General features: G+C 42.6%; 1 protein-coding gene across 1 annotated transcript; it reads right to left on the bottom strand.

Annotated features, from left to right (window-relative positions):
* Window positions 1-977: 977 nt before the first annotated feature.
* On the bottom strand, window positions 978-1,439 carry LOC124795603. The gene has a single exon (XM_047259673.1). The coding sequence runs from the start codon at window positions 1,437-1,439 to the stop codon at window positions 978-980; it is 462 nt and encodes a 153-aa protein (XP_047115629.1).
* Between the last annotated feature and the right edge of the window lie 10,883 nt (window positions 1,440-12,322).

The following is a 12,322-nucleotide window of genomic DNA, read 5'->3' as shown; positions in this document are numbered from 1 at the left end:
TTGAGTCCTTTCTATTTTCAAAGAATATTACATCTCTACTTGTGACAATCTTTTTAGTCAATAGATCCATTAATCGGTAGCCCTTTGAATTTTCACAATAGCCTACAAAAATATTCTTTTTAGCTTTCGGGTCCCATTTTCCTCTTAGCTGTTTTGGAATATGTGCCATTGCATCACACCCAAAAACCCTTATATTGCTTAGATCAGGTTTCTTTCCTATCCATATCTCATAACGGGTTCTATTCTTTAATGCTTTTGTAGGTGATATATTGTTCAAATATACAGCTGTTGACACTGCCTCTGCCCAAAAATTTTTGGATAATTCAGCGTCAGTCATCATGCTCCTTGCTTTCTCAACAATGGTCCTATTAGCCCTCTCAGCAACCCCATTTTGAGATGGGCTGCACCTTATGGTAGTTTGATGCTTGATTCCCTTTTCTGCCTTAAGTTTCTTCAATTTCTGGTTAATATATTCTCTCCCATTATCAGACTTGATGATCTTGATCTTCTTTCCCGTCCACCTTTCAACCATATTGCAATACTCCTCAAAGATATCTCTCACTTGGTCTTTAGAACTAAGAAAATAAACATGAGTATATCGTGAGTAATCATCAATAAACATAAGAAAATAATTACTCCCACCTATGGATTCACACTCCATCGGGCCACATACATCTGTGTGGATTAACTGTAAGACTTCTGTGGATTTACTCTTACTAGTCTTGAAGGGTAACCTTGCTTGTTTTCCCTTTATACATGTCTCACAAGAATCCTTGGACACACTAAAATTCTGTATTCCCTTTACCATATCCTTTATTATAGACATACTCTTTTTATTTAGATGTCTAAGCCTCCGGTGACACAAAAAACCTTCTGCTGAATATACCGAATCACTAACATTTTTATGTTTACTGTCAATGGTATCCAACTTAAAAATACCCCTTTCGTTACTTGCCGTATCTATAACTTCACCACTTTCACTGTTCACTGATTACTCTTGCACCCAGCATGTCAAAAGTGACTGTATTTCCTTTCTTGACAATTTCTCCTACAGACAGCAGGTTAGTTGCCACATTTTTCACATAATGAACATTGTGTGCTGTAACCATATCTGATTCACCATTTACACTTACATGTAGATCTAGTTTCCCAGCCAGGTGACACTGGAGATTGTTGCCATCAACAGTAGATATTCCCATATGAGTCTTATCTTTGATGTCATAAAGAAGTGATTTATCTTTAACAATATGCACAGATGCACCTGAGTCTAAAATCCATTCCGTATCACGATTACTCATCCCACCAAACGAATAAAAACATGAGAGCGCCTTACCTTTGTTATTGGTCCTTCTCTCTGGGCTATCAGTAACATACCTCTTTTGCTGAGTGTCTGATCTTGGGCTTACTTTTTCTTTGCACTGAGGCGCAATATGTCCCATCTTCTGACATTTATAGCACCTCACCGGCTTTTCTTTTTGTTTTTTGAGTAGAGAGCAGACGCACCTTCCTTCTCCAATGTACAACAGCTTGGAGCACTCTTTACGTCCTGCAGGATTTTCACCTTAACACTGTCGCCTGTGATTGGTATACCCGGGCTTTCAAGTCCCATAATCATAGGTGCATACCTTTCGGGCAGTCGTGCCAACAGCAATGTTCCTATCCATTCGTCAGTGATCTCGAATCTGATGTTTCTCAGTCGGTGTGACGTGGTTATTATTTTGTTAACGTATTCGTCTACACTCTTACATTTGTCCAGACGAGTGGTAATTAACTCGCATAATAATCCTACTTTTCTCGTAAGACCACCATCCTCGAATGCACTTCGTAAATTGTCCCATACTTCTTTCGCTGTAGCAGCTTTTTCAACGTGAACATAATTCACCGAATCAATCAGTAATATTAATTTTGATTTTGCTTTCCTATCCTTATTTGAATAATTCTGATCTGTGGATTTCATTGTCCCATCTACCACGTCCCGTAGGTCGTCCAAACGTAAATACGCTTCTACTGCGAACTTCCAGGTTGCATGGTTTTCGCGACCTGTAAGTCTTTCAATCTGTGGAATTTGTGCCGCACTCATTCTTAACGGTAACTTACTTTTTATTGCCGTAAAGAACACCGAAAAATAATTTGGAAAAAAATTGCGATCGTCTTGTAAGGATAACTCACACTTCACGTAAATTGGAACTTTTCCAATACTTTCTCCCTACTATTTTATTGATATACTTATTCCAAATGCAGCCTGGGCTCATAACCTATTGGAATTTGCGCAGCTGAATAAGTATTAAAGAGAAAAAAAAGACATTTTACTAATAACTATATTTGCACATTCAAGAACAAAAAAATTTACAGCGAACACAACAGAATAATTAGCGCACACAAAGAGTGTTAGACAATGCTAAAGAGGTCTATTTTACACAGTGCACTTTGCGCCGTCACACACGAAATATATTGTTCATACAATTCCAACAGATCAGGCCTGTCTGACAATAAGCTCCCCCGTGACGTTTCCCCGGCTGTTAACGAGATATTTGTTAAGCGGCGCGAGAAATGAGGTCTGTTGCTTGGCAACGGCGGGTGCTCCGACGTGTCGGACGAGAGGCGGCCTTGTAAGTGACTGGCAGCTACAGACTCCAGCCGAGAGCTTCTGCTGGGTCTGGGGCTGCGAGATACTCCGCTCCGGCAACTCTCTTCAGAAGCCCGTGACTGCCGAATGCAGATACGTCTAACCCTCTGCGCTAATGCAGGTGAGTGCTTACACGGCTCGGCGCCGAGTCCGTTTTCATGTCGCCTGTCTGGATTTTCGCATGGAAAGAAGCTTTCTGCAACTCAAACAAGTCTTGTGTGTTCAGCGTAGGAAGAAATAAGCATTACCGTGCATATGACATAATGCGTAGAAAATACGTTTATTCGACTGACGTAACTGAGCCATGCGGTGAAATATGGACCAACCTACTTTAGCTTTAAGCAGCAGACTTTGAATAGAAATTACGTACCGCTGAACTACAGTATTAGGCAAAAAGGAAGGGAAATTGTTGACGATAAACAAATAATACTGTTGTCTGGGTAATTTCCAAGAATGATTGCCTATCGAAGTCGCTGGGTCCAAACGATACATATCGGTGGCGGGCGTTGTGATCAGTTATTTGTGATGGTCATTTTTATATGTTTTCCATCGTTCCCTTACTTGCTCCAAATTACATACCTCCGCGAATTATTTGAGAGTTGCTAGGGAAACCGAGACGATTTATGTCGTTACTGAATGAGATGTCTGGTGTTCTTGACGTTTCTTCGGCCGATTCTCTCACATGGAAGAATCTAATTCTATGTTTATGCAGCATAGAAAATTGTTCACTTTTTGTAGCAAATATGGAGTACTAACAGACAAGGAAAGAAGGGACTGTGTAGACTGTGGTGGTGCGAAGTGTGTAAAACGCCGTAAGAACGGTTTCGATGCTGAAACACCTTTACAATTTCATTGGGGACAGTGCAGAAAACGAACGAGTATCAGGAAGAATACATGGTTCCACTCTTCCAAATTATCCATCCAGATCACCAGAATGGACTTCCACATGACGACAACACCGACGTCGAGTAAGGTAAGTCGTCTCCTTTGCAATTAAAGGTATTTTTGTAGCGCTCTTCTTTTGTCGTTGCTGTTGTGACCAACGTAAGCATACTCACAACGCCCGCCACAGTCGCATGATCGATTTACCATCGCACGTCCGATATGTTTCGTTTGGACCCGGCGACTTCGATAGGCAATCATTCTTGGAAATTACCGTTGTCCGTCTGCCTGTTATCGTACGGAATAGTTTCTAACCGTCGCTGATGTGGTGACTCTTGCGTGTTAGAAAGCTGGTACGAGATCAAAGATAACAATATTGCCAATTTAAACGTGGCCATAGCCCCACACACAAAGAAAAACAACGTGAAGCCATCATTAGCATAAGAAGAATATGCGTGAAGTGTTCAACGAATACGAAAACAAACCAACGAGACAGGAAAGCTTAAGAAGTCTTGGTCTTATTTTAAATCAGTGAACGGATCGCGGCCATCTGTCTGGCCATACTGGCATTAATGCAGAGGATGACTCAGGAATTGCCGTAAAAGTAAATGCCTTTTTTCGAAACTGTTTCGCAGAGGAAGGTCGCGATATAGTTCCTTTGTTAAATTGGCGCACAAACTACAAAATGACAGATATTGAATTAAGCGACTAAGGAACTGAAAATCAATTGAAATCGCTCATACAGGAGAGGCCGCAGGATCTGATGTGATACCAGTTTGGCTCTACATGGAGTATGCGAGAGAACTTGCCCCTCTTCTCATAGCAGTGTACAGTAGGTCCCTAGAGCAGCGAAACGTTCGTAATAATCGAAAAAAGGGCCGAATATGTCAGTGCCCTAGAAGGGTCGCCGAACAGTCGCCCAAAACTGTAGGCCTGTATCTCTGACGTCGGTCTGTTGTACAATTTGGACCGTAAAAAAGGCTGTTCAAAAAGAAGGAACAGATTTCAAACATTTATTGTTTGCAAACTACAAGAGATACAGACACAATTCCAACGTTTCTGAGAAGAGAAAAGTTCAAATTTTTATGCAGTCAGTGGGAGCACCATGCGTTACACGACAAAAATCAAAACGATAGCTCATTTGATTCCACACACGAAGTTTGAACAACGCGATGTCGCAGACATTCAAGAATGTTACGCAGTGGGTGGGTAGGGAGGAGGGAGAGGTAAGGGGGGGTGGGGGAACGCGGTCTTTTACGTAACCCCACGGATAAAAGTCACAAGGTGTGAGGTCTGGATACCTGGGAGGCTACTTTTCCAGCCCAACGTCCTGAAATGGTGTCACTCAGGTAACGTTTGACGTGCTTAGAGAAATTCTCCCAGGTCTCCAGGCCTCAGACCTTGTGACAGTTATCTGTGGGGTTAAGTAAAACACCACGTTTTATCCCCCCCAGACCAGCTGCTTCGTGTATGGCAGCAAATGAGCCACCGTTTTGATATTTGTCATATAACGCTTGGTGCTCACATTGAAGGCAAAAAAAATTTGACATTTTCTCTTTCTAGAAACGTTGGAATTGTTTTTCTATCTTTCGTATTTTGGGAAAGCAATAAATGTTCGAAATCTGATCCTTCATTTTGAATAGTCCTGTATTACACTTGCGTATTATAAGGTTTCTCCATACCCAAAATCACAAGTGTGGGGACCAACATGATTTCCAAAAACAACGACCGTGTGAAACCCAGCTCGTTCAGTTCGTCCACGAGATCAAATAAACAGTAGACACAGGCGTCCAGGTTGATGGCGTGTTCTTTGACTTGCGAAAGGTGAAAGGCGTTCGATAGACTTCCGCACTATTGCCTAGTGGATAAATTACGGGCGCACGGAATATCTGTCTAAGTGTGTGATTGGACTGATGAGTTTCTAGCAAACAGAACAAAGAATGACATTCTGAACTTAGTAAAGTCTAGAGACGTAGAAGTAAATTCGGACGTGCCCCACGGAAACTGTTATAAGGCCAACACTCTTCACACTATATGTAAATGTCGTAGTAGATAACGTCGGAAGTTCGATGAGGATTTTCGTAACGTTAAATTATTGTATCCAAACGCAGGAAGACTTGAAGCGGACCGAAGCTTGGTGCCCGAAGTGGCAATTGACCCTCAGCGTAAACAGGTGTAACGTACTGGGAATTCATACACAGGAAGATCCTGCGTTGTGTGATTACATGATTGCAGAGCAGTGACTGAATGCCTCTACATGTATATCTACATGATTATTTCCCAATTCAGGTTTAAATGCCTGGCAGAGAGTTCATCGAACAATCTTCAGGCTGTTTGTCTATCGTTCCACTATCGAATGGCACGCAGGGAAAACGAACACTTAAATCGTTGTGTGCGAACTCTGATTTTCCTTATTTTGATATGATGATAATTTCTCTCTCTGTAAGTGGCATCAACAAAATATTTTCGTATTCGGAGGAGAAAGCCGGTGTTTGAAACTTGGTGAGGAGATCCTGATGTAACGAGAAACGTCTTGGTTTTAAAACAAGGCACCCCAATTGGTTTACTATATTCGTGGCACTCTCTCAACTATTTCACGATCATAAGAAACCAGCTGCCCTTCTTTGAACTATTTCGATGTCCTTCGTGAATCCTGTCTGATGCGGATCCCACACAGCGCAGCAATACTGCAGAAGGGAGCGGACAAGCGCAGTGTAAACATTACCTTTAGTAGAACTGTCACTTTTTCAAAGTGTTCTGCCAATAAATCAAAGTCTTTGGTTCGTTTTTCCCACAACATTATCTGGGTGATAGGTCCAGTTTAAATTATTTGTAAGTTTGATCCATTAGTAATTAGGTGATTTCACAGCCTTTAGATTTACGCGATTTATCGTGTAACCGAAATTTAGCGGATTCCTTTCAGTGCTCATGTGGATGACTTAAGACTTTTCATTACTAAGGGCCAATTGTCACTTTTCACACCATACACCATTTTCTCTAAATCATATTGCGATTGGTTTTGATCATCTGTTGATTTTACTAAACGGTGAGTGACAGCATCATCTACAAATATCTCAGATGGCTGCTGAGAGTTTTTCCTAATTTGTTTCTATAGATAAGGGACATCAGAGGGCCTATAACATTTCAATGGAAAACACCAGATGTTGCTTCTGTTTTACTCGATAAGTTTCCGTTATTTGCTACGAACTGTGTCCTTTCTAAGAGTAAATCACAACCCCAGCCGCAACACTGAGACGTAATCCATAGACATGCAATTGGATGAGAAGTCACCTGTGAGGAACTACGTCAAAACCTTTCTCGAAGTCTAAACATATGAAATAATTTGACATCCGCTGTTGATAGCATTTATTATTTCGTGAGAATAAAAACCTAGTTGTGTTTTTTGCATGTATGTTGACTATTTGCGAATAAATCGTTTTCTTGTTGTTACTACCACAAAATATCCAGAAGTATGCGTACGGAACGATTTGAAGTGGAACGACCACAAAATTAATCACGGTTAAGGCAGATGCCAGTCTGAAATTCATTGGAAGAATCCTAGAAAAATGTTGTCCATCAAAAAAGCAGGTAGCTTACTAAGAAGACCCAAAAAAGGGCGGTACGATTCGTTACAGGGTCATTTCGTAAGGGCGATAGCGTGACGTAGATGCTCGACGAACTGCAGTGGCAGACGCTGCGAGAGAGAGGCATTCTCCATTATGGCATGGCCTACTGTTACTATACCGGTAATGCACGTTCCTAGAACAGTCAACCAATATATTGCTTCCTCTTACGCATATCTCGGAAGAAGATCATGAAGATAAAATCAGAGAGATTCGAATCCACATGGAGGCTTACCAGTGGCAGTTCTTCCCACGAACTCTAAGTAACTGAAATAGGAAGAGCGGGAAGCGACAGTGGTGTACAAAGTATCCACTGCCATACACTGAGGCAACCTGAAGAGTATAGGTGTAGATCTAGATGCAGATGAATGGCATAGGCCTACGGTTTTGTACGGAATACATCGCGAGTTAATACGTTTGTTACTGGTAGGTTTGATCATCACGCGAGTGTTACGGAAATGGTTCAGGAACTCAGGTAGGAGTCTCTGGAGGAAAGGAGGCGTTCTTTTCGTGAATCGCTTCTGAGGATGTTTAGAGAACCAGCATTTGAGGCTGACTGCAGTACAATTTTACTGCCGCCAACTTATATTTCGCGGGAAGACCACTAAGATAAGAGAGATTAGGGCTCGTACAGAGGCATATAGGCAGTCGTTTTTCCCTCGTTCTGTTTGGGAGTGGAACAGGGAGAGAAGGTGCTAGTTGTGGTACGAGGTACCCTCCGCCACGCACCGTATGGTGGATTGCGGAGTATGTATATAGATGTAGATGTGGGTGTTAGATTGAGACCTAGTAGCACAGCTTCAATTCCTGCGAATGAAACAATCAATCAAATTGACAGCTGCAATAGCCATAAACTTTTCTGCGATTCTTTCCGAATATACCACTATTTCGATTGGTTCTTACAAGGGAACCTCCCCATCGCACCCCTCTCAGATTTAGTTATAAGTTGGCACAGGGATAGGCCTTGAAAAACTGAACACAGATCAATCGAGAAAACAAGAAGAAGTTGTGTGGAACTATGAAAAAATAAGCAAAATATACAAACTGAGTAGTCCATGCAAAGATAGGCAACATCATGGAAAGTGTCAGCTAACGAGCGCCGTGGTCCCGTGGTTAGCGTGAGCAGCTGCGGAACGAGAGGTCCTTGGTTCAAATCTGCCCTCGGGTGAAAAGTTCAATTTTTTATTTTCAGATAATTATCAAAGTTCGGGCACTCACACATAATCAACTTCGCTCTCCAAAATTCCAGGGCATGTTCAGATTTGCTTGGACATATGCAGGATTTGACGGTCTACGCACGGAAACGTTTGAAAACGTAAAAAACGTATGTTTTGACAGATCACAGGGAAAACTGTGCGACTGTGAAACTGTTGCATTCATTTGTTGCAGTTTATGTGACAAACTCTTATGTTTTCATCACTATTTTGGGAGTAATTATCACATCCACAAGAAAACCTAAACCGGGCAAGGTAGAAGAATCTTTTTACCCATTCGCCAAGTGTGCAAGTTAGGTGGGTCGACAACATATTCCTGTCATGTGACGCACATCCCGTCACCAGCGTCGTAAAGAATATATCAGACGTGTTTTCCTGTGGAGGAATCGGTTGACCTATGACCTTGCGATCAAATGTTTTCGGTTCCTATTGGAGAGGCACGTCCTTTCGTCTACTAATCGCACGGTTTTGCGGTGCGGTCGCAAAACACTGGCACTAAACTTATTACAGTGAACAGAGTCGTCAATGAATGAACGGACAGATCGTAACTTTGCGGAAATAAAAAAAGTAAAATTTTCACTCGAGAGAGGACTCGAACCTAGGACCTTTCGCTCCGCAGTTGCTCACTCTAACCACGGGACCACGAGGATCCGCAGCTTACCTTGTCCTTGATGTTGCTTATGTTCAATATGGACTACTCAGTTTGTATATTTTGCTTATTTTTTCATAGTTCCACACAACTTCTTCCGGTTTTCTCGATTGATCTGTGTTTAGTTTTTCAAGGCCTATCCACTGTGTCAATTTATAACTAAATCTGAGTGGGGTGCGATGGGGAGGTTCCCTTGTTAGTAACATAAATTAAAAACTCATTTAAGTTATATTACGTCCTACACCACTAGATATCATTATTTTTGGGCAATCTTCACACTAGTAACATCATGACGACGTGTATCGGACACAGTTTCTTTAATCTCTCAGAATCATTCGTTTACCGACTACTGTCCGGTATCTGGAATGTTTTTCTTAAAAATCGTTTACATTTTAAGACGTTTTATCTCATATGAATTCGGGATAGCATTTCAGTTCCACACATATACTGGTGAGATAAAACATTATGACCAATGTCTATCGCAATGTTTAATGCCGCCTGGGGGCGTTGCTAGAACTCGACGTGTAATCAGAGTATACACGGTGTAACGGGTATAAGGGCAGATATTTTTTTCTCTGCATCGAATAGCCTTCCCACAAACTTTAAGACTTGATGTTTCCTGCATGGACGTACTTGGACCACGAATTGAACACCCCTGGCAATTTAGACTAACCGTTTTGCTTCCACTTGTCCACATTTCAACACCTGACTAGGAGTAATTATGCATTAATGGCTTGTTATGTAAATTGAAGGTGGATCAGAGGGGTAGAAATGAAAGGAAAGGGAAGTAACTGATTCTATCAGCTGCATCAGGACTTTATGCGATATCAGCGGCGAACAGTAGAAATGTGTGTCGGACTGGGACGCCAAGCCGGGACCTCTTGCTTACTAGGCAGTTGTGTAGTTGTATTAAGAACTGTGCCGCCCAGACAGTGGCCCACCTATCTGAAGTCCCCGTCCATGTCCTCCATGTTTCCTAATTTTAGATTCCTTCTGGAGGTGCCGTCCGGAGTGGCCGAGCGGTTCTAGGCGCTAAAGTTTGGAACCACGAGACCACTACGGTCGCAGGTTCGAATCCTGCCTCGGGCATGGATGTGTGTGATGTCCTTAGGTTAGTTAGGTTTAAGTAGTTCTAGGGGACTGATGACCTCAGAAGTTAAGTCCCATAGTGCTCAGAGCCATTTGAACCATTTGAACCTTCTGGAAGTCGAATATAAATGTGCATCCGCAGTGAAGGTAATCGATTCATATCCCATGGAAGCAAATCAATTACATGAATGTGGGGGCCCTTTTCTTTCAGAAATGTCTGAAACAACAGACATTATACATTCACAGCTTGTTCATGCCACATGCATCTGGATGTACTATCCAACCTAAAAACATATGGCTTCTAATAGCTGTTATTATCAGTCTGCAAATGACGTAAATACTAATTTGATGTTGTACATTACCTCATCCTCTGTCACTGACAGAAGTATGTGCAGTGATACCCTTTACACCCTGCATAAAACGAGCGGAGTGGAATGCGAAAACGTTCTAGAGACTTCATGAACCACGCGTGAAGAAATACACTGACGTAAGCGACTTTTGCAAAGGGCAGATTGTTTACATCCTTGCGTCTGGGAACGAGTATTTCGCAAAAGGACCAATGGGTCGTCTTTTCGTATGCCACTACATCTATGGAAAGTGGTTGAAGTATGATGAAACCATGAGAAGGCTAAAATGGGTTTGATGTCAACGTCTAACGTCTCAAAACAGAACGTGGATGTCGGAGGCCTATCCGTTTTGTAAAGCCAGATTGGAGGCAAAATGTGGCTGATTTGACGACAGAATACAATGTTATTGCATGTAGAAGTGTTTCGGTCCACCCTGTTCAGCGCAAGCTGTGTAACACAGGGCTGTGCAGCAGTCGACACCTACGCGCTCCCACGTTGACTCAACGACGGTATCAGTTACCAATGCAGCGAGCACAGTATCATCGATATTGGACCGTGGATACGCTTACTTCTTCCCGATTGGATGAATCACGTTTCTGACTGCACCATGTTGACAGCTGTGTCTCGCAAACAGCTGCTCGAAACATGCATCATGCTACGGACACGGCCAACAGCGGGCAGTATTATGCCATGCGAACAGACATACGGGCTTCCTGTGGACTTGTGGTAGTAACTGAAGTCACCACGGCAGCTGTGGACTACGTGAACTTCACTGTGGATCAACCGCTGTTTTCTTGCTTGATGTATTACCAGATGGCGATGTCATTTTCCAGGAGAACAATTGTCCGTATCAGGAGGCCAGAATAGTGCTGCTATGATTTGAGGAGCTTGACAGTGAGTCCTAATTACAAAATTCACCTGATGTGAACCCAATGGAACTCATCTGACGCGCTATCAGGAGTCAGTTCCTCACCTAAAGACCACTGGGCCGTGATTTACAGGAATTGCGTGACCTATTTGCGGTCATCTGGTGGCACATACCTCCGGGAACCTAAATAGGACGTACACACACACACACACACACACACACACACACACACACACACACACACACAATAACTGCCCCTGGCTCTACGGAGGAGGACCAGTAAGTTGGCGAAGAGCTCTCGGGCTTCCAGCCGGGTGGCGGTGTCTTCAAACAGCGACGTTTCGACGAGTGACATACTCATCACCTTCTGGCGAAGTGCCGAGACTTTGCGGATGCATCCGCAAAGTCTCGGCACTTCGCCAGAAGATGATGAGTATGTCACTCGTCGAAACGTCGCTGTTTGAAGACACCGCCACCCGGCTGGAAGCCCGAGAACTCTTCGCCAGCTGTATACGCCGGGAAAGCATACATTCACATTGACCAGTAAGGTGTTAAACAGATGGCCAATGTTTTGTTCCATCAGTATTTTCTTTGTCTCTTGGGTGATCTTTTAAGTATTACAAATTTATCTTGTATACAGTTATTTTTTAGCCTTTCAGGATCCTTACATTTCACTTCCACTGTATTTTGCAACAAGTGTAAGATTGTAACATTTGAAGTGAGATCATATGCCTGGAGAACACAATAGAGACAATGTTCTCCGACCCAACTGGACCAGACGTTCCGTATGTCGTAAATTATCGATTCCAGACTGTGGCAAATATTCAAAACCACCAAAGACGTCCAATGATGACACATTATAAAAAGCTTAACTGTCACGATCGCACCACCATTATCTGCCACAAGTTGAAGAAAATGAGAATATATGGCCAGTACCTGACCTACTAAGATGCAGCAGCTTCTGGACAAGGTTGAGTGTTAAGTAGTAATTAGAGCCGGCTTCCCCAACATTATTATCCATCGT

This window comes from Schistocerca piceifrons, chromosome 4 (genome assembly GCF_021461385.2).
Source record: "Schistocerca piceifrons isolate TAMUIC-IGC-003096 chromosome 4, iqSchPice1.1, whole genome shotgun sequence".
NCBI classification, from domain to species: domain Eukaryota; kingdom Metazoa; phylum Arthropoda; class Insecta; order Orthoptera; family Acrididae; genus Schistocerca; species Schistocerca piceifrons.
This window is presented reverse-complemented; position numbering and strand designations above follow the sequence as displayed.